Here is a 24004-nt window from a genome sequence, read left to right on the forward strand (position 1 = left end):
TTTCTTCTCTCTCTTTTATGACCTCTTGCACAAAATCTCTTTCTTTCTTGTTTTTAACTTGTTTCACACAACTTTTTCTTCCTCTCGCCTTGCATATTCCCTATTACAAGCTCCTCCTTTTATAGGCTAAGGGAGCCTGTTAAGATCCTTTTTTTCTGTCATGAAATCTCCAGTTTTTGTCAAAGATTGGAGATTCAAAAATTTGATGCTGATTTTTCTCCATCTTGTTACAAAGAATCTACTTTACTCATAAAAAAATTTTTCATCACTAATATTTCATGGAGATGTCCACACACTATTTCTCAAAATTTAGTCAGTCTCATCATCTTAATGCATGATTGATGCTTGTCATCAGTCATCATATTGATCAACATGTCAACCGGATTAGTGTGAATCTTTTTCAAAGAGCTCATATCCTCATCCATTGTGTTCATCAACTGAGTTTTTTTTTTGTTATCATGTACTTCTTGGAAGCTCTCTAGTTCCCATTCTTTAATAATTATTAGATAATCAAAATTGAGATATTTGGTAGATGAATGATATATTATGATTGACTTTTTAACTTGAGGTTCTTCTATAATCTGAGGTGGAGGGGGCTACTGCTCTTGCTCAAATCATCATTTACATCTAGAGACATTATTACTTTCATCTCCTTCATCAGTTACATTTCTGATTGAAGGAGACATATTATCATTTTCATCGCCTTTATTAGTTAAATTTTTTGTTGAAGAAGAAATCGGTGTAAGAAGAGGAATGCCTTCACTTCTTATACCTTCTATAATGTCTTAAAGTCTTAAAGGATCTTGTGTTAATCAAAGATCACATCTATGGACCTGATGACTTTTTTCTTTACTAGATCCTATAACTTGTACCAAAACTCTACTATATCTCCATACCCTAGAAGAATGTATAGAATAGTCTTGTCATCTAGTTTTTGTCTCTGCTCCTTAGGAATATGCACAAATATCTTGTACCCAAGTACTTTCAAGTGAGAGTAGATAACATCCTTTCTAGACCATATTCTCTTCGAAATATCAAAATCCAGAGCAGTTGATCGAGAGTAATTCATTAGGAGGCAGGTGGTGTGAAGTGCTTCATCCCGAATTGACTTTGGTAAATTAGCCATTTTTTAATAAACATATTACCTTCTTTAGGATGGTTATATTTTTTCTTTCAGTAACAAACGTCTTTTCATGTCTAATTCTACGTTATAAATAATAATTCTCAAACTTATTTAAAGTGTATTTGTTGCCATTGTCACTACGAATACACTTTAAAGATTTTTTTTCTCTTTCTACCATAGCATAGAACTACTTGAAGCACTGTAGAACCTGATTTTTTTTTTCAAAACAAACACTTAAACCTTTTGTGAAACATTATTAATAAAAGTAATAAAATATCTATTACTACCTAATGTTTTTACATTAATTGAACCACATACATCAAAGTAGACTAACTCAAGTACATTTTTTTTTAGAAGAATTATTAAAAGAAATTATGAGTTGTTTACCATAATAAAAAATCATCACAAGAGATTAAACTCATATATTTAGTAAAAGGAATGGGAGAGTTTTTTAACCAAAATCTGCAACCTTTTCTCATTCATATAAACCAACCTCATGTGTCACAAGTCTTGTAGAACATCATCTTTTCTTGTATTTAAAGTACCTTTAATTATCTTCACTTGAGTTTTGTAGAGTGTGTGACACAATCTATCCTTAGCAACCACAATTTAACTTTACTAAGTTTTCATTTTCTAGATCCATGCATGAGTAGAAATCAGATTTAGGTGCAAGTTGAACATATATCATACATTTTTCAAAATCAATATGTAACTAATATTTGTTTAGACACAAACATCACCTATGCCCATTATATCTGCATAGTTGGAGTTATTCATTTTCAGTTTGCCAAAATTTTCTACTTTATACACATTAAAGACATCCATTCTAAGTGTAACATGATAGGATGTTGGTGAATCAACAAATCACTCTGTATCAAGATACTGATATGGTCATGATCCTCAACAAAAAAAGTACAACCAACTCTTCATCATCAACTATAGTTATCGTGCTATTATGATCATTTGTCTCTTTTTTATTTTTCTCATTGTTGTGTTTCTTTTTCCAAACTTTATAATTTTCTTTCATATATTATTTCTTACCCCTATAATAACAAGTGAATATTCCTTTATTTCATCCTTTAGGATTTTTATTTTTACTTCTACCTCTGCTTTTTATGGTAGGGATATGTTATGTATTAATGTTCATATCTTTTTTAATGGTTTCCTCATTATAGAGACTATCATTTACTAAAGATAAAAATAAGATACCGTTTGGAACAGAGTTAGTAAGGGACACTACCAAGGTCTTCCAACTATTTGACAACAAACTTAAGAGTAATAATGCATGTATTTCATCATCTAAAGTTATTTTCATAATATTCAATTGATTTACTAGATATTGAATCTCAGTTAAGTGTTTTCCTATTGACGGCTCATCTTGCAACTTTAGGTTTATTAGATTTTTTATAACAAAAATTTTATCTTGATCACCTTTAAATATTCTTCAATTTCTTATACAAGTCTTGTGCATTAACTTATTTACTTATATGATAGTAGGTATTAATGTCTATCCACTGCTAGATAGTTTGAACAGTTTTTCTGTGCATTTTCTCCTAATTTTTTCTGAGTTCCCAACTGGTTTAATAATTCCTAATTTAAAAGGATCATATAAATAGATCTTTGCAAGCAAGAAGATCCTCCATATTCGGCTTCTAAACTAAATAATTTGAAGCTGTCAATTTAATCATGATACCTGCGAATTCCTCCATCCTAATTTGCACAGTTAATTCCATATCACAAATCAACCAAACTTTGATACTATTTGTTGGATACTGAACAGAGAATATGACTAATTGTGTAAATTAAAATGATCCCTATTTTATTTCGAGAAATCAATAGTAATATCAAACCAAATTAATGCATAATCAAGCAAAATAATAAATAGATAATAACTGTAATATAAAATGGATATAAGATTTTATGTGAAAAATCCTTTAGTGGAAAGAAAAAAATCACAAGTTAAACTCCAAATCAAATTTACTATTAACGAAAACAAGTACAAGGTAATCCATCGAGAATTAAATGCACAACAAAATAAACAAAACATTTTCCTATGCAGAACTTGAGGAGAGGTAATCAAAGCAAAAATTAAAATTTACTTTCATGAGGAAAAAAAAACAAAATTGATTAAGTCATTAATGAGAGACAAAGTTAACTGCTCACTCTTTTTTCATTTGGCTATCACTGAACGTTTATATATATATATATATATATATATATATAAATACATATAAAGCCCTTCCCTTTTCTCTTCCTATTTTCTTCTCCCTTTCGACCTCTTACGTAAACTCTCTTTTCTAACAACATATATATATGTATAACACTTCCCTTTTCTCTTCTTTCTTTTTTCTCTCTCTCTCTCTCTCTCTCTCTTATGACTTCCCTCATAAACTCTCTTTCTTTTATGCTTTTAGCTTGCTTCACACAACTTTTTCTTCCTCTCGACTTGCATTTTCCCTATTCCAAGCCCTTTCTTTTATAGGCAAAGAGAGCCTGTTAAGATCCATTTTTTCGGTCGCAAAATTTGTAATTTGGGTCAAAGATTGGAGATTCAAAAATCTAGAGCTGATTTTTCTCCATCCTATTACAAAGAATCTGCCTTATTCATCACAAAATGTTTTGTCACTGATATTCATTTGATGATGGCTTGGAATTAACATAATTTTACAAAACATGGATTAAGTGTTGGCAATAACTCCCCTCCATTTTACTTCCCCTAAAAGTAAAAGTAAAAATGAAAATAAGTTTATGGATTAAGTGTTAGTCACATGTTTGTTTTGAACTTCATCTCATCCTATAAAGATTCGTTTAGTAAAGTTTTTTTTTTTTTTTTTTTCCAATTCAATATCTTTCCTCAATGTTACATTACCATTATTTTGGCTCTTGTAACTTCTTAACATTAATTCTTTAAACCCCCTTTTTTTATGCATTCGTATCATTTAGCCCCCACGTTGCCTTTCAACAAGTGCTTCATATTTGACCACTAACTTTTTTCTTAATTTTTGTTTCCTTAAGAGCTAGTTGGATAAATGCTTAAAAATTCTTAAACTGTAGATATAACAAACTTGCTATTCCTCGAGTTGTAATATTTCTCAGAATATTTTATTTGGCCAGTTTGATCCATTCCCTCTTGATAATTTTTTATGTCTTCTCAATGTTGTGAATCTCAAGTACCTTTACAGACTGTATTAAGTTCAAAATTATAGAGTTTGTCTACAAATGGTATTTTTATAAACTTTGAAATTGACTTAGCCCTAAAATAGGTAGTATACTCCCATCATATTTACTAAAGGTACACAGTAGTATGAATTACACTTCAACAAAACCTCTAGCTTTTTTTAGTCATAATATACAATTTTCTTCCATAACTTTCTCTCGTTTATAAAGTTTTCATATTAATTAAATTAATCTTCCCCTCAAGTTTTTATTTCTTTAAAGATATCACAATGCTTTAATCTGCAAACTTAACCAAAGATGGAATAATGGACCACAATATCTAAAACTCCTTGTTGCCATTCCTTCTTATGAAGTGGAAATTTCTAATGGTCTCTGTACAAGCACTTTATATAACCTACCTTTCCTATTAATAAGAACACACATATCTTTAAATCCATTTATTGATGAAACCTTAATTAATTGTAAGGAAACACTAACAAGCAAGCAACACAAAAAAAAAAAAAAAACCACAATGCTTTTGCTTAATTAAACTTTTATGTACTTTTTGTGTGAACTTTAAGATTCATAGAACTGAATCATGCCTACTAGCCTTTTGTATGCTATTACGAGGAATTGTTAACAATTTTACCGAAATTCTTTTTTTTTTTTTTTTTTACTATAAAAATATTGAGGAGGATATACTAGTAAAGAATATTATTTTGAAAATATATTTGTTATAAAAAAAAGTCAAAAGAACTGATTTTTTTTTTTCTCCAAACAAGTCATGAGCCTAATATGAAATTTTCATTCAAAGTTTAACAATATTAGACTTGTCAAACAATTTTAAAAGTTCAAAAGCTAATTTGTAACTAAAAAGATCTTTAAAACTAAATTATAATATTGGTTATTATTCAAAGACTAAATTGAATATTTATCATATTTTTTGAATCATTTAACTAAAATTTCATCTTAAAATTCTCAATTACTGAATGTTTTAAAGTTTTTTAAGTGTAACTGGAAAAATGAGTCAAATATCCTAAATACTTTTCTAACTTATTACTTCAATGAATTTAAACTCCCTTCCCACTAATTACTTCGAGGAAAAGGAGCTGATGAATTTAAGCAGTCCAAAGACTCCCTCCTAGCATTTGGTTGTTGGGTTGCCACAACCCGAAAAACCGAGACCCGACCCAGATGGTTTATGGATTGGCTAAGCCTACTAATATTTCTTTCTTAAAGGCCACTGAAACTAATGATAATCGTTATTCTGCAAAACGCAAGCCTTACAAATATTCAAAGGAAAAAAAAAGAACAATAGAAACGGACGGAAGGAGAAGAAGAAACAGTTGCTGAGTTAATAACCATGGCAACGCGCTTGTTAGCCACAGCCTTGGGCACTCCTTCGAGCTATAGCCCTGATAGACGGCGAACCAGAGTGTCGACACCTTCGAACCAATGGCTGTCGTGTTATGACCGGAAAACATTTAAGGATAGGGTTAAAAATGGAACTATAAGGTGCGAGGTTGTGGATGAAGGAAGCTCTACCTCTAATGTTTCCGTCGATCAAACCGTCTATCAAGGAGCATATGGCTCCTGGACTGTTGAGGACTCGGACGTCAGAGAAGTAAGCTTCTTAATTTTTCTTCCATTTCCTTATGAATTTACTCTTTATTGACTGGAACTTTCCTTTTTGATTCTGGAGAGTTGGTTTCTACTTTTCCTGAGTTGGTTGTTAAGATGTGGAGCAGTGACTTGAAGGTTCCAAATATTGTTGGACATGATATTGTCTTCATAATACTGTAGTTAGTCTTCAAATGAGACACAATTCTGGACAAACTTGAACTCAGTTTTCTTATTCTCAGTGGAGAGTATATATGCAAGCATGGTTAAACAAGCGTAGCTTTTCAGAAAGAAGTTGTTAAATCAGTGTTAATGACGGCAAACCCAGAACTAACATCGTGATAAAAAAATCCTGCATATACATTAGTATGTAGAAAACTTAAATTTCTAATTAAATCCTCTCATCCATATTTAACCTGTGAATATCGAACAAGGTAACTGGGAATAAAAATAGAAATAAAAAAGACATTATACCTTACTTGATAAGTCGATTTAATTTCCTACCTCAACAAGACGGTTGAAGCAATCTTACTTGAAGAACTCTCACTCTCACAATTAAGCAAAAACTAAATATAAAGGATAAACTGAAATTTTGTTAACATTTTGAATTGAATTAATTTTACAGCATAAAGTGAGGTCTTTATATAGGATTTCACCAGATTTATTCTAAACAAATCAAACTCTATAACTTGTCTCAAACTCTTAGATTATCCTAGTCTTTGCTCAACTTATCTTAATCTCAAACCTAAAATAATTATTAAAAAAAATAAAGTATTAATTGGATAACTCCTTCCTCTCTCTTGACCGATCATAGACTTGTCCTTCATCATCTTGGCTTGATCTTCCTTGTATGTAATTAATCGAATTGAAGAAGCATGAAATATGAGTAGAGCTTTGTGAAATGAAATTTCGGCTAGGAAGAATTTCTTCTTGGTCGAGACTCCTTGAAGATTAGTTTTCACACTTATCTTCTCTTGAATTCTCATCTTTTGATTCATGAAAAACTCCTTTTTGACGATGACTCCACCTAAAAGAAAAAAGAAAAAAACATGAAACATATGAGGAAAAAGCAAGAGAAACTCCTCTTGGGTAGGAGTCCTTGTGCGGGTGGACCTCTCTCGCGTGGGCGGGAGTCCTCAAGCTGTGGGTTTGTTTTTCCGTGGACTCCTCCTTGTTGAGGATCCTTTCTCTTTTCGTTTTTGGACTCTTCTTCTTTATCTTCTTCAAGCTGTATCTTCAAGCCTTTCAGGACTCTTTAATCATACAAAAGAGGAGGAGGGATGGTGAGGACTCTTCCTCACTTTCGGGAGGATCCCGCATGTGCAGGCTTCCCTCATCGTGCATGTGCTTGCCCGCACATGTACGCAAGGGGCTTCACATGCGCGGCTTCTCTTGGCCGCTGGCCTCCTTGGCCGAATGGCCTTGCCTTGGTCTTCTCTTGGGCCTTCAATGGCCGGACCTCCCTTAGATTTTCCTTAGACTCATGGGTTGGGCCTTTTAATTGAATCTTGGACCGGCCCCTTGGAGTTAAGACCAGTATCTCTTGAATTTTGTCATTTCCTTCGTCGAAATGGATTCCTTGAGACAATAGGAAACTTGGAAGGTTTGAAAACAGTTTCCCTTTTGGCCTTGGATTTGCGGAAAGCTTTGTAAACACCATCAACCCAGCAGGTAAAATCCTCCTCCAGCGAGCGTTTCTTGGGCGTAGTGCTGCGTGCGTGATTCCTGCTTTTTGCAAGACTCTGTCTTCAGGACTAATTTAGTCATTTCTGGGATCACATCAGTTAATCTCAGTAAAAAACTCTCTAGGTCTCTTGCCAGTGTATAGCTTAAACATAATTCTGAGACCGACAGTTATTCAGTGATTTTTAAGTAACCACCTGTATTCGGAAATTGGAAATGAGAAAAGGAGAAAAATATACCCCCGAATTTCTCATACTATGGAAAAGGGTTACTTGAAAATGTGTGACCTACTTTTTCTTTACTGATTCTTGTGTCCTTTATAGGTACCAAATACATCAAAAATAGAAAATTTGAAAAACCTAGTAAATAGGAAAATAAATTAAGCAGAAAGAGTAGTGATATAGGAAATGTAGAAAATAGAAAAGTAAATCTTCCTATTTTCCTTTATTGTAAAACTTTCCACAACTTAGAAAAGAAAATTAGATCTTTCTGTTTTTTTTAATTAACTTCCCTAAATGTTTTTGTTCCTTGATTGGTTCTGCCTCATATTTCCTACTATTGAAATATAGCCACTTTAAGAGCTTCCTCATTGCTCTTGCAAAAGTGACTAAACTTGCCCTCTAAAGGGCATACAAGATCATTTTACAAAGATAACTATGAAATAGATTGAGCTTACATGCAACAAACTTTACATGATCAATTCCATGATCAAGTAGCAGGCACTGCTTAGCCATTATTTATTGCATTAAAATTAAAGTGATCAGTCTTCCATGCCAAGTATCAAAAGACTCTAGGGTATAAGCAAAACTAATATTACTATATTAAATTTGAATATTCTGGATTCAACATAGTCCTTCTCTATAATGCCTCCATTAGTAGTACTGAGCAATATCCTGAGACTAGATTGTTTTTAATATGAAGGTCGTATAGAACTTCTCTTAAAACAACAGATAGCCCAAAATAAAGTTGAGTTTATTTATAGCTTTTCCAATGACTTTAGAAGATGAATTACCCACAATGATCCTTGCATATACTAAAACAGTATCTGGACATTAATGGAGTACATCATATATCATAAGCAACGCTCACTGCACCCTGTAAAAAGTCAAGTTTTATAAGAACATCGATCCCCCATCCATGTGGCTTCTCTTGGTGCATCAAAAGGCAATTGCACAAATTGCTTGTTTTTCTTTATATGTATGTCAAAGATTATAAATTACTTTTGTTGCTCTCTTAATTTTCAGCTATTCTGTAATCTGGATATGGTTGTCTTCATCTCATCTGTGGCCTTTTCAAGCAACCAGGCGCATTGCTCATGTCTAAATTATATTTCAAAGTTCATTAAAAGTTTACTTGAGGTCTAGTGGTGGAGCATATTGCTTACTTCACTTGTTGGGACAGGTTATTTTATATAGGTCAGGGTTAGTAACTGCTGCTGTGTCGTTTGTAATTGCTTCATCTGCTGCTTTTTTACCTGAAACCTCTTCTTTGAGAGAAATAATTTTTCAAAAGCATGATTTGCTTTACCTGCTTGGAGCTGGGGGTCTAGGCCTGTCACTGTTTCTGATTCACATCTATGTAACTGAGATTAAGCGGACACTTCAAGCATTATGGGCGCTTGGTATTCTTGGTTCTTTGACAGCATACTCAATCCTCGCGCAACCAGCTGGTGAGAACTTAGTACAACATGTTGTGGACAATCCAACAGCTGTCTGGTTTGTTGGTCCTCTCTTTGCAGCACTTACTGGACTCGTCTTCAAAGAAGGTAATAGCACTGCTATGTTCTGTTTTTATTTGTGAGTTCATCAATTATGGTTTCATTACTTTGTTAGAGAATGGCCCCAGACCCCCTCCTTATTTCTTTATTCATTTATGAGGTGAGTGATGTGCATCATTAAACTTGTTTTTAATTCAGAGTCACCTTTTTTCTTCCTTTTGTAATGGAGGGTTGGAAGAAACTTAGTATTAAGTAATGAAAAGCCTATTAGCATGCTATGTCACCTTGTAAAAATAATCTGCAGCTGCTAGCCAAAAAGAGAGAAGAAAAGGAACCATCTGTAATACTTATGAAAATAATTTTCTTTAATTTTATAGCTTGAATACTCTTGAGAAGAGTGAAGGCCTTGTTGACTTGGGGCTTAAGTTTTTAGGATAATTTACGCATGGGGAGTTGAACCCAGGATGCTATTGTTAACTTCCAATTTTCTTAGCATTTATTTGTTGTAGTCTTGACACTCTTGGGTGGCAGGAAACAAGGAAGGTGTTAGGATTTAGCAACTGCAGATAAAGGATTTGACATTGAGTTGAAGGAAGAAGGATCATGCTTTATGCTTATCAGTAGGATCACGCTAGAGAAACTTGGACATTTCTCATGACTGGAGAGGGTGGACCGCGGTATCATTTTCAAAGAGCTATTGCAAGCATTGAAGGGCAGGTGTCTTTTTTCCCCAGATGTAGGGAAGCTGATAAGATGTTATAAAAGAGGAAAAAGTATTACTGGAACAGCATCTGTTGATTACAGAGGTCATCGAAACAAGATATTTGTCTGTTATTATCCTAAAAGATCCTGGAAACGAAGGACTATCACTTTGGTGCTATCACTATACTTGTTTATAGTTCCGGGACTAATGGCTGTAGAAGAAATGGAGGTTGAGGGGAGACAAAAGTTGTTGATTTCAATTGTCCTGATATGAAAAGGCAGTCATACAGAGCTTTGCAACAGTTGTCAGGACAGAGTTGGCCAGAGAAAAACCAGGGGAAATGGTTGAAGTGAGGCATGGCTGTTATTCGAGTGCAATCACAAGAATAATATGAATTGAAATTTAAAAACACTTCATTATAGCACTCAACCATCTGGCTGGTGATTAAACAAGGGAAAGAAAGATAATAGTTACCAAATAAAAACTCTTGGCAGAAGGCTGTATTAGTCTTTGAGAGACTTGGACTAAATTGGCTAGGCGAAAAGAGGAGTATTCTCAAAGGTTAACGCTTCAACCTTCTCAACAGAATGAAAACATTCTACAACCAAAGTTGATAAGGAAAGAAAGGCACAACATGACGCTACGTGACCATAAACCATTTTATCCATGATCTATTTCCAGAAACAAGTCTTAAGAAGATATAGGTTGTTGGGTGATCTACAGGGAGAACTGATTGTTATGGGGCTATTAGAGATACAAGTTTAAGCTGAATAATGAATTTATCCTATCTTATGAATGATGAGTACGTTCTTCCCTCAAAGAGAATGAAGATAATGGGGATAGTGAAGGGTTGCAATGGAGGGAAAAAAGGGTAACAAAGAAGTGGTCAAGCGTGGTCATGCATTGATCAATTATTGGTACATCATTCCATAGAGGATTTGTCCACATGGGTCCAAGTACAACAAAATGCAAAAGGAGGAAAGTTTTGTAATGATATATCTATTGCATTCCGTGTAAAGGCACAAGAGAATACACTATACACCCTTTGTATCCTATATCATAGTTTGTGTAATTTGCTAAGTATTCATCAACCAATAGAAATTTACTCACAAATTTAAATAATAAGTCTATTTCTAAGACAGTATCTGAGACATTATCTTGTGAAAAATAGAGAATATTAGAAATATGGAAATGCAGACACTTGAAAAGAATTATTCTTGGAAAATAATGAATTTATAAAGATAAGAAACTGGTGGGATGCAAATAGGTGTTTACAATCAAATATAAAGTTGATGAGACAATCAAGAGATATAAAACGAGACTGGTGGAAAAGGGCTATATACAAACATATGAGATAGACTATCAGGAGATGTTTGCACTAGTAACCAAGATGAATATTGTGTGAATCTTGTTGTCATTAGTTACCAATTTTGATTGACAATTACGATAATTTGATGTATAAAATGTCTTTTTGCATAGAAATTTAGAAGAAGAGATCTACATGAATTCCCATCAAACATTGTCAAAGAAGTAGGACTAGATAAAGTGTGTAAACTAAAGAAGAGACTGTATAAACTCAAACAATCACCAAAGAGTATGGTTTGACAAGTTCATAAGGGTGATGATAGATATGAAATTTAAGCATGCTCATGGTTGGTAGAGAAGAGAACTTAGATGAACTCAGTGTTGTTGCAATTGTAAGGAAAATACATCTGGCAACAAGTGAAGGCAGTAGAAAAATAAAGAATTAATCTAAGAGGACTTTAATCAAACACGTAGTGAGTAATGAACTGTTGTTGGAATTTTTGGATGCAGCAGATATTTTATTTAGCAACCAGAAATGCCTTTAAATAGGCTTTACAAAGCAACTTAAAGCAATAAACTAGCAGAGTAATCTGGCACTGAATCAAAGTGCTGTCACTACTAACAAGAAATCAGAAATTTTAGAAGAGAAAATATCTTAACAAATTAGAACTTAGTCAAAATGCTCAGTTGTCAATTTTGAATCAATCTTCAACACTCCCCCTTAATTCAAAGTTGCTAACACCAAGCAGATTTCTGAAGTAGACATGCTTGTCACATGGGAGAGATTTTGTGAGAATGTCAACCACTTGTTCGTTTGAACTACAATACTCCAATTTGACTAAACCATATGTCGTAAGATCCCTAATAAAATGGACTTGAATATCTATGTGTTTTGTTCTTTCTGGGACACCAAATTTTTTGTCATATTAATTGCAACCTGGTTGTCACACAAAATTTTAGTTGCTCAAATCTGTTCTTGAGAAAGATCAGCAAGAATTTTTCTTAACCATACTCCTTGACATGCTGATGATGTAGCAGCTGCATATTCAGCTTCTGATGTAGACAAGGTTGTTGCTGTTTGCGTCTTCGAACTCCAACAAATAGAAACTGATCCAAGATTAAAAACATAACCAGATGTGCTCTTTCGATCCTCCAAACATCTGGCCCAGTCACTATCAGTGTGACTAACCAATTTGAACTCTGAAACACGATCATGCCATAACCAAAAATCAAATATTCCAGTAACATATCACAGTACTCGTTTCGCAGCTCCAAAGTGATGCTTTGATGGACAATGCATAAATTTAGAAATAACTCTAATTAAGGAAACAATATCAGGTTGGGTATGAGTCAAATAAATTAAGCCACCAACCAGACTTCTGAAATCTCTTGCATTTGATTGTTCAGTACCATCATCAACCTTGCAGCTTCTCATTTAAATTCATTGGTCTAGCTGCAGCTTTTCAATTCAGCATGTTAAATTGTTTAAGTAAATTAGTAGCATATTTTCTTTGAGATTCAAAGATGATCTTCAACTTTTTTCACTTCCAGACCAAGAAAATAGTGTAGCTTGCCTAAATCTGACATTTCAAATTTTTCCTTCATGCAAGTACGGCATTCCTGCTAATAATCATCTTGCCACTCATAGGATTGTAAAGCTATATGCTTTAGATTGAGTACTCTAACCAACAAAAATACATTTCACAGATTTTTGATCAAGTTCATTGCGATTATGTGAATCTACTAAAGAATAGGCAATGCAACCAAATATTTTCAAATGGCTTACCCAAGGTCTTCTACCACTCCAAGTTTCAAATGGTGTTTGGTTTCGAATTGCCTTTGTTATTTAACAAGTACACAACAGTAGCAACACCTTAAGCCCAAAAATAATCCGGTAGTCCTTTTGCCTTCAACAAGCTTCTCGCCATTTCGACCGCAGTGCAAATTTTTCTCTCAGTCACTCTGTTTTGCTCTGGTCTATATGGTGTTGTTAATTCTCTATGCAGACCTTCTTCTTCACAAAGTTGATTAAATTCATGAGACATAGACTCTCCTCCTCCATCATTGCGAAGTACCTTTATATTTTTTCCACTTTGTTTCTCAACAAGTGTCTTGAACCTTTTAAAGGTTTCAAAAGTCCTTGAATTGAAGGAAGTAGGCCCAGCTCATGCAACAATAGTCATCTGTAAACAACAGAAAATAGCGACTCCCACCTAATGAGTGTGTTTTCATGGGACTGCATAAATCAGCATGCACAAGTTCATGACACTTAGATATCCTTCTACATTTTCTCACACGAAATGGTTTTCTAAATTGTTTCCCATATATACACACACAGAGCTAATGACTCAATTCTAGGCAACCCAAATACCATTTCCTTTTGACTTAACAATCTCAAACCTTTTACATTCAAATGTCCATAACGTAAATGTAATAATCTAGACTCACTGCCTTGACTAACAACAAGGGTTTGATTTTCAACAGTCGACACCTCAAGTGAAAAAAATTATTTGGTGCCATGTGTACATTAACAATAACCGGATCTGATTTTTTTTATCTCTAATCGCACAGGAGTTGTTATCAAACACAATAGAGTATCCATTATCCATAAGTTGTCCAACACTCAACAAGTTTTGTGATAAATTAAAAACAAAATAAACATTGTAGAGGAGTTTTACCTTACCGCGGCCTTTGTTTATTCCCACTGTGCCTTTGCCTTCAACTTGCACTTGTTCGTCATCGCCAAGTCTTATTTTTATCTTGTATGACTTGTCAAGCTCCTTAGACTAAGATTTTATTCCAGTCATATGATTGGAACATCTTTTGTCCAGAAACCACATATAACTTGAAGGTGCAGTGTCATCTTTATATGTCATGAATAGCTTAACCTCTTCATCATCTTCTGCATAATTTACTACTGTTTCTTTTTTCTAACATTTTGCCTTTACATGTCCATACCTCTTGCAATTGTAACATTGAATATTGCTGTTGTGATTTTTCTGCTTGTAAGTCGTTTGCCCTTGTTCATCTTGTCCACAATTTCTTCCTCTGCCTCTACCACCTCTACCAGGATGTCCTCCTCTGCCATGTCCTCTGTTTGATGCCTTTCTTGAATCATCTTACTGCTTAGGTGACTCCTCCATCACTTGAAAGACTTTTTCATCACTCTTTTCATTTGCCCTGTTTAATCTTGTTTCATGCGTTTGCAAGGATCCCATTAGTTCATCAAAATAGTACGTGGCCAGGTCTTTGGACTCCTCTATAACTGCAACTACATGGTCAAATTTTGGAATCAAACTCCGCAATACTTTTGCAACAACTGTCTCATCAGTTACAATTTCTGCATAAGACCTAATTTGATTAACAATTGCAGCTATTCTAGATAAAAAATCTTACACTAATTCTCCACCTTTCATTTGCAAAGTTTCAAAATCACGACGAAGAGATTGAAGTTTCACTGTGGTCACCTTCAAGGAGCCTTACTATGCTGTTCGTTCATGCTTCTTTACTAGTATTTGCTGCTGCAATTTTAGAAAAAATGGATTCATGCACTGTTTGCTGGATGAAAAATAGTGCTTTCGCTAATAATTTTTTTAATCTTCTTTTAACCTGGCATCTTCATCCGGATTAAGATATCCATTCTCAACCAAGTCTCACAAATCTTGAGACTTAAAGAAAGTCTTCATTTTGATGCTCCAAAATTCGTAGTTTTCACCTCAGAAAATTGAGATTGATGGTTGAGTAATGTTCATTGCATTGCCATTGGTTGCCATGAGCTGTATGCCCAATCACAAATGAATTTGGCTTTGATACCAATTTCATTGGAGAAGGGAGCTTAGATGAATTCAATGTTGCTGTAAAGTTGCTGCAACTTCAAGGAAAATATAGCAGACAACAATTGAAGGCAACATAAAAATAAAGAATTAATCTAAGAGGATGCTAATCAAACATGTAGTAAGTATGAACTACTACTGGAATTTTTGGATGTAGCAGATATTTTATTTAACTAGAAATGCCTTTAAATAGGCTTTACAAAGCAACTGAAGGCGATAAAATAGTAGAGTAATATGAAACTAGATCAAAATGCCATCGCTACTAACAAGAAATTAGAAATTTTAGGAGAGAAAATATCTCAACAAATTAAAACTCAGTCAAAATGTCCAGCTGTTAATTTTGAATCAATCTTCAATAAAGGAGATCACATTTTATTCATTAAATACTTAAAGACAAGAGGACTTACAGCTCTCCTAATATATGTTGATTATATTATCGTTTTAGGAAATAATTAGAAGGAACAACTGACACTAAAATAGTACTTGATAAAAGAATTCGAGATCAAGGAATTAGGAAAACTGAAATATTTTTTAGAAATTGAAGTTGTTCACTCTAAATTTAGAATTTTTATCTTTCAAGAAAAAATATTTATGACTTGATAAAAGACATTGGCAAAGATAGTATACAAACCAACTAGTATTCATTTTTTTTTTAAATAAAAAAGTATAGAAATGTATTAACATGATACCAAAGGGGGTATCACCAGTATACAAAGTAATTACAAGGTTGTAAGAGAGTGTATGACATCCCTAAAATCTTCATCCCTAAAGATATCATGTCCCATCACCAAACCAGTTAGTACTCATATTGATCGTAACCACAAATTAGGAATAGCGGAGGAAGATGTGCTAATAAATAAAGAAATATATTAAAGATTAGTTGAGAGATTGATCTAATTATCCCACATGAGACCGGATATAGTAAGTGTTATAAGCCAATTCATGCACAATCGGGAAGAAGTGTACCTACAAGTAGTATACAGACTACTGCAATCCTTAAAAGAGTCATCAAAGAAAAGAATTATGTTAAGGAAGAATGACAAATTCTTCATAAAAACATGTATTGATGCAGATAATGCAAGGTCAATTGTAGAAATAGGATCTAGTACAGGTTATTGTACCTTCCTTCGAGGCAATCTAATTATTTAGAGAAGTAAAAAACAAAATATAGTTAAGAGATCAAGTGTAGAATTTGAATTCCGGACAATGACACAATATGCGAATTATTATGGATAAAAAGAATTTTGGAAGAGTTTAAAATCAAGTGTGAAAACTCCATGCGCCTATACGGTGATAGTAAGTTAGTCTCGCTCACAATCTGGTACAATATGACTGAAGCAAACACATCAAGATCGATATACATTTTATCAAAGAAAAAATTTACAGAAGCCTAATGTGTACCTAATATATGTCTATCAATTCTCAATTGGTAGATTACTAAATACTTAACCAATTTAGTATTCAAAGCTCTTATTGATAAATTGAGGATGGATGACATCTACTCTCCAGTTTGAGGAGTAGTGTTAAAGAAAGGATAAATTAGGTTAAAGGGTATAAGAGTAATTTATATCATTTTTAATTAATTGTACTTAATTGACTATTTTTTTTCTATTCTAGAAAACTTGTATATAGAAAAGTATAATATTCAATAGCATACATATCAAACCGTTGTTAACGAATTGTACTGCATTCATTCATATTCATAAGTCCTAATGTAATAAATCTGATCCCACAACCATTAAATGTATCTTTTAGGGTACTCATCAAATTTAAAAATATACAGGTTTTACTCTCCTATAATGAGAAAATTCTGTACTTCCATGGATGTTACGTTCTATGAAACTCAAACCTTCTACCCCAAAATTGTAGTTCAAGGGTAGAATTTGTTCATAGATGAATTGCAATGTGGGAAACCAGAATCACCACTACTTTCTCTCTCAAATTCTTCTCTTCGTCCACAAAATCATAGTTACAATTGTCCGTTAAAACAATTCCTCAAACATTCCTTCTATCATTCTTGAGCCAACCCCGATTTTTCTTGAGTCAATTACACAAGATAGTAAAGAAGTAATTGTTTATTTTAGGAGAAATTTAAAGAAAAAGCCTTAGAATTCTCGTCAAAAAGAGCATGAGTATAGCACTCCACTTGAGCAAACTAACAATTGGAACAAGTTCCAAATAAACCGAGTTCACAATTAGGTAACATAATTAATGACCTAAATTCCAATAATGACCTTGATGATTTGGATCAACCCATTTGCTTTAAGGAAAAATATAAGATCCTGAATACAAAATCCACTTAGTAATCATGTTATCTTATAGAAGCTTTCACTGAACTTCTAAGCATTCATCATCTTCCTTGAAGATGATTGTATCCATTTAACATCCAAGAAGCTCTTCAAGAACTTGAATGGAAGATTGCTGTTTTGGAAGAAATTCAAGTCTTGAAAATGATGAAAGCTCTCCAATTTATAGAGACAGTTACCAGAGATTAATTAGAAAGTTTATCTACCTATCTCACACAATGCCTGATGTTGGTTTCTGTATGAGCATGACAATTTGCTACATGAACAACCCTGCTAAAAACATATGACGACTGTGTACAAAATCTTACAATCTCTCAAGAAAGAATAGGACTTTAGTTCAAGAAAACTTCAAATAAGGAAATTAAGGTATTTACTGATGTTGATTGACAAGATCCTTGATAGATTGAAGGTCTATTACCGAGAATTGTTCCTATGTTTGGAGAAATATGGTGACTTGGAGAAGTAAGAATCAATTTGTAGGGGAAAAATGTAATATAGATGTGGAATTTAGGGCTATGGCTCATAGAATATATGAAGGAACTTGAAATCACACCAAACTCTGCTATGCCATTTTTGTGATTGCCGGACTGCCATAAGAATTGCAAAGAATCTAGTCCACCATGATAGGCTAAAGAATATGGAGAGACTGTCACTTCATCAAAGAAAAAATTGATGACGGAACAATCACACTTGTATATGTTCATTCTAGTTGCCAAACAGTAGACATTTTGATGAAAGCACTTTTCAAAGGGAAACTATGAGAACATAAAGAGCAAGTAGGGAACGCTAGATATCTACCACCCAACTTGAGGGAGAGTGTGGAAATATGAGATTTTGATTAAGTGCTAAGATCATGAGATTTTGATTAAGTGCTAAGATCATGAGATTTGGATTAGATACTAAGATAATGGTTGAGTTCCAAGATTAGCGAGATTCTGTTAAAACAATTTCCTATTTTCTGGTGAGTCTGTCATAATTAGTTATTATTTTCTTTCTGGTGAGAGAATCTGTTATAATTAGTAACTATTTCCTGTTTTAGTACTTGGGGAGATTAAGTATACTGATCTTGTGTTTTCTATTTTGGAAATTAAATTTGTATTAGTTGACTCATTTGTATTCAGAATTCAATAAGAATTAAATTTCTTCATTCTTCTTACCAAATTTAAGATGATAAGTACTGTTATATGCATCATGTTGCACATGTTGAGTATAAAACGAAGTTCAACCCAGGATATGCGTGTATATTTTAGGAACTTCGTCACACAGAATTTAGTCGCAATAGGCCCCATGACAAATAGAAACAAGATATTGTTGACTCACCAAAATATTTAAACTGCCCACCTAAGTTAATCTGTATAGTTTGTGGATGCATTGCATTGAAAGATTGAGCAATTCAACTATAAAGATTGAAACAAGGTTTTTGCCACACCTCTCATAATGAATAAGCTTTTTGCCTTATATTTCCATAGGGGAGCAGACTATCAAAAGTCTGAGGATGCTTCCAGCCTCTCTCTATTTAATTGTTTGTTTGTTTGTAACTACAACCAAGAAAGAATTATAGAGTTAACTGTCTATGAGTAAATGCTTGTTCTGTCTTGAATATTCTAAAATTGATATAGGATAAATAAAGTTGATTTGTTCAATTAGGGATTTGGGAATAAAAAAGTAAAACATCACAAATTGAGTTTCTTAAACATCACTTGTAAGAAGTCTTAAAATATTATATTTGAGGGTTTAATTGCATCACACAATCAGAAAATTGAGATAATTTTAAAATATTTTATTGAATAACTTGAATATTCAGTAAGCGAAGTTATAAAACTATTTATAATAATTTATAACTAACTTTTTCTAATTAGAATTAAACTAGGAAATAGTAAATTAGTAGAATTAGGAAAACTACTAATAAAAAGAAGAAACTAATACAGATAATGTTAGAAATAGTAATTCTAATACAAATAGGAAATATTAAAAAAAATAGGAAATCTAAATACGAAAAACAAAATCTTAAAGTTAACGACTATAATAATAGATTTCTAAATAATATAATAATTTTACATTTAAAAAAATTATAACTTATAATCTATTTAGGCATAACTTATTTTACATAAAAAAATTTAAGTTTTCCATTTGAAGATGGTAAAGGGTGAATTTGATAGAACTAACTTCAAAAATTGAAAGAGCACGTAAAAATGACCTGGAGACTGGTCCAAATAACTGAAAAATGGCTAAATCGGTTGGGTAAACCAATCTGGCAAAGATGGAAGGACAAGTCAAAACTTCATAGGTTTTAGCTACTCAAGTTAGAGTAGAGAACAAAATAATGAGGAAAAAATTCCAAAGTTCTCAAACTTTCAAACAACTAAATAAAGTCAAACCTCCTAGAATGTCCTCTGTCAGAAGTTTCAGACCACCGAATGATTCAAATCTCATAAGATTAAGGTATTTGTTAGGACTCAGATTTTTAATATGCTCAATAGTAATGATCTGCTTCAAGTTTGCAAGTGTTTTCGTGATGTTGGTCTTATGGCATCTGTTTTTACACAATTATGTGGCTTAAGAGGCGTTGGACAGGATCATTTGATACTTTTCGTTCCTGTTGGGTTGGCAGAAGCTCTTCCGAAACTTGAGTACTTTATTACCTCTTCTCTTCAAAGAGTTGGGAGGGGAAAGGAGAATAGATTGTTGTGGAGGGGGCATTGTTTGCTGGGTTTTGGCTGCCCTAGTTGGAGAGAAATGCTGGAATGTAGTTCTTGTTATTATGTTGAAGAACTACTATATTATATTCAAAGAAAACTAAGAATAGACTCACTAAATATGGAAAAGGAAAAGAATATTGTTCTTTTCTAGGAGAACTTGCATCGCTCTGCCTGGAAAAAGCACTAGTATTCACATCTATTTTGCGACTAGTCCTCACTCGTCTTGAGCAAAGCTCTAACTGTTCCTAACAACCAAACTTTTTTGGTAGAAGTAGTCCTCACTCTTCATTACCCATGGTTCAACGAGATCTGAGGATTCACCTAGAACTTTTCACATTTTTTTCAACTACCTTCAAAATGAAAAAATATACTATAAGCAACTTAAAGTCTTTTAGTTATTACTATTAGCTTCTTCAAACACGAGCATCAAAACTTCATATAACATCAATCACTGAACATGAAACTTCAATTCCCTAACATAGCAAACCTGTGTATGTAGCCTCAATGGCACGCATCAGAGCACAACAAAACTGTATTTACCAGAATGCCTCACCCTAACCTTAAATGCATTGCTAACCCATTCATAAAACCAAGCATTATCTAAAAAGGCATCGTAAGAAAAACTTTGCAGTCATCGCACCAAAAAAACCCTGAGTTGTTGCAGTAGAATGGGGTAGAAATGTAGCACATAATGAGAGTCTAAAAAAAAGTCCTATAACAGTGATCATAACTAAAAAACATCACATAAGCCAAAAGGACACCTCAGGCTGATTAAAACCATATTGGAACAGTATGCAGGAGATGAGTATTGGTACTACATGAGTTTCACATGACTGGCTGCTGGCACTGAGAAGCCAATAGATGTTGGACACCGGTAGAGAAGTCCCCTAGCTATGGCAACTTTTGACCTGGGTGGATGTGACAGGAACAAGATTCTACGAATGCAGACTCTAGTTTCTCTCTCCTAGGCTTTTGGGTACTTCTTTTTTTGCTTACTAAGCAAAGAACAGGGAATGATTGGAAAAAGAGTCAAACTGAAACTAAGATGGTTTTATTTTGCTTCCCTTTTGATTCAACAGAATGAGAATAAAAAGGGACTTGAGAAGTCTGGACAAGAAATAGAGAAGAACAATTGTTTTAGATTTTTTTATGAGTAGACTTTCAACAGGAAGGAAAAACTATTAGGAAAATACTAAAGCAAGATACACACAGATTAAAGTAAAAGCGAGAGAAAGAATAATACAAAGAATCTCAGTGTTGTTTGATGCAACTGTTCCACAGTGGCTAGACACAATAACTGCTGCATCTTTAATTTGTGTTTACTCTGCACATGTTTTTTGGGATAGAAGTTTCACATAGAGCCTCTTTGGACCAAGGTGCATGATTTTTTAGGATGGGTCAATTGTGTGTATACCTGACTTTTTCATATTATATGGAAATTATTCTGTTTCTTCAAACTCCAAGGAAAAGTCCTTCCTTGACAAACTTATATGCTTTACCCACATCACTATATTATTTAATTATAAAGAATAATGTATACTCTAGAGGACTTCTTTACCACATATCATTCCTAAAATTCTGATTGACATTTTCAAAATCATTGGGCACTCAGTTCATGCTGATGACTGAATACTTTACCATTGGAGGCCTTGCCACCAACCGCTGAGTTTTTTCTGCTGATATCGAGAAAGCAGTATATAAATATGAGAGGTTTTTGCATAATATAGAGGGGGAATGCAACTTACTCTTTTGAGATTTATCTTTGTCAGTTGTGCTGCTGGGCAAAGGAATTGAGAGGGCTGTCTTATTTTGATATCTGTCATTTTTGCTTGTTTTGTTTCTTTTGGAAGGATGATTCCTCTCTTTATGTTCTTTTTCTATTTTAATTATATGTATATGTTTTTTCTCTTGAAAAATTACTGTAATTTTCTTATGGTGTCCATTTACCTTCTTTGACAGGCCTGTGCTATGGGAAACTTGAAGCTGGTCTTCTTACTTTCATCATACCAATGGTTCTTCTTGGGCACCTGGTACTATTCTCACAAAACTTTTACAACACCTTCTATTATTTGATCTATATAAATGCTATCCTATGTTTTAAATGCAAATTTAATCAAGAAGTTGACCTTGTAATTTAAAGTTCACCACCAAATTTGATCTGCAAAAGAATGGAGTCATCCTTATATGATGATTTATATGTGATACTGCAAGTTAACTTCCTCCTGTCAAGTTAAACCTGTTATGGTCTGTTTGGTCCAGTTTCCAGTCCATCCCTTGTTAATTCCTTTTTCTTAATTTTAGTAAGAGTCTTTGTACGCATAGCTACAACATAAGTTTCCATCCTCATCCTACTTCGAACTTTCTTAGGAGTGGGAATTCAGTTTCTGCACTGAGAACTGGGAAATTTTTTTTTGAAAAGTCAAAAAGCGAATAGTGTTATTTATATATGTAACAACTACTTTCATTTTAAGAGTTGTCACTGTACATGTTCCCAGACATAGTTCCAGGAAAAGAATTACCTTGTTTTACTGATTGCCTCACCTCTCACACCAAGGGAAAAAAAGAAAGAAAGAAACTGTGGCCCTGTAAATCCATACAAGAGCCAGAAATGCAACAAAATGATCATGTGAGCACTGGAAATTGAATCTCATGTACGAGAAACTCAAGGTGACAGTAGGATTTATTGTAATTATACTTATGAAAATCATCATAAAAATTAAGGATAGTTTAGTTAGGAATTAAATGAAAATTGAACTAAAAGAGACCTCTTGGAACTTTTAAGGGATGTGGAAAAATGACTTGATGGTATTTATCTTTTGAAGATTCGAAGTCATTGAAGTTGGTTTTACATGGATCTTAATGGGCTTCACTCGAACCATGCAGAGTGGATTGATGGATGATGGAGTAAAACTTACTTTACTTGGTTCATGGATGGTTCTCTTCGTGATATTTGCTGGAAGAAAGTTTACTCAGCCCATAAAGGTTATATTATTACTTATTAAATTTAATGAGTTTCTTTGTTGTTTGACTGGATTTGACAATTTACAATTTGCTTTTGAAGGATGACATTGGTGACAAATCTATCTTCATGTTCAATGCTCTTCCGCAGGATGAAAAGAATGCCCTGATTGAAAAACTTTCCAAACAGAAGTAGTCAGATAAACGTTACTTTTTCATGGTGACTCATGAATCAATAAAGCGAAAAAATGCGCATTAAGGAAGTTTCAGTTAATCAGCCATTTATGAAGTTCCTTTTTTCTTAAGAAAAAAAAGAAAAAGAAAGATCATGGGTAAATTTGTGAAGTACCTGTAATATTATTTTCATTCCACTGTAATAAAAGCACCGTATTTATTGGACTCTACCTTAACTGAAACAAGGGTTGAGTCAAATTAGGAAGAACTAGGTTCATACTGTAAGGGATGAAACTTTTTAGAACTAATAGTTTACTAACTCCTCCATGGTTGGGGAATTGCGGAATTCGCAATGGTACTAAGATTTGCTGGCCTAGAAAGTATATTGGTGGCTATCATTTTATTTCCGAAAAATAAGGAAGTTCATCCCACATAGCCAAAGAGATTAGAATAGGCAACAATCGGAACTCTTATACCCATAGCTGCGTAGGAAGGGGTTAGAAGATAAAGAACCCAAAAAATGCTTGGGAAAACGACTGAAGGAAGGCAAAAAAATACCTTGATGACATGCAAAAAGCTTTGCAAGCGTATATTTACTGAATAAAACTTGTCATATCCATATAAAGGAATTAGAGGCCTGCTAATGTAGAATAAAGAAAGTTTGAAACAAAAAATTTAAAGAAAATTTAAGAATTAAAATTGAAAAATTTCATATCTCAATAATTAA

The 24004-nt window shown here is 33.4% G+C and overlaps 1 protein-coding gene across 3 annotated transcripts; it reads left to right on the forward strand.

Annotated features, from left to right (window-relative positions):
- The first annotated feature begins 5525 nt into the window (after positions 1 to 5525).
- LOC110807150 (integral membrane family protein) lies at positions 5526 to 23623 on the forward strand. 3 transcript variants are annotated; one of them, XR_002538407.2, is made up of 5 exons: positions 5526 to 5903; positions 8984 to 9347; positions 22105 to 22175; positions 22968 to 23127; positions 23207 to 23623. XR_002538407.2 is itself a non-coding variant. In XM_022032184.2 (5 exons), the coding sequence occupies exons 1-5, from the start codon at positions 5643 to 5645 to the stop codon at positions 23297 to 23299; spliced, it is 840 nt and encodes a 279-aa protein (XP_021887876.1). In that variant the 5' UTR covers positions 5526 to 5642; the 3' UTR covers positions 23300 to 23623. The 3 variants fall into 3 exon arrangements, 2 of the variants coding, with proteins under 2 accessions (XP_021887876.1, XP_021887875.1); XM_022032184.2 differs by having other exon boundaries at positions 23029 to 23127; positions 23255 to 23623; XM_022032183.2 differs by having other exon boundaries at positions 5527 to 5903; positions 23029 to 23127.
- The last annotated feature ends 381 nt before the right edge of the window (positions 23624 to 24004 follow it).

This window comes from Carica papaya, chromosome 2, assembly GCF_054855325.1.
Source record: "Carica papaya isolate Zhongbai chromosome 2, ASM5485532v1, whole genome shotgun sequence".
Lineage (NCBI taxonomy): Eukaryota > Viridiplantae > Streptophyta > Magnoliopsida > Brassicales > Caricaceae > Carica > Carica papaya.

Bases quoted from the DNA above. Each gene is read 5' to 3' on its own strand.
- LOC110807150 (XM_022032183.2), top strand. From the start codon at position 5,643: ATGGCAACGCGCTTGTTAGCCACAGCCTTGGGCACTCCTTCGAGCTAT. The intron at 5,904-8,983 runs GTAAGCTTCTTA...TTGTTGGGACAG, and splicing joins AGGACTCGGACGTCAGAGAA to GTTATTTTATATAGGTCAGG. The intron at 23,128-23,206 runs GTTATATTATTA...TTGCTTTTGAAG, and splicing joins AGTTTACTCAGCCCATAAAG to GATGACATTGGTGACAAATC.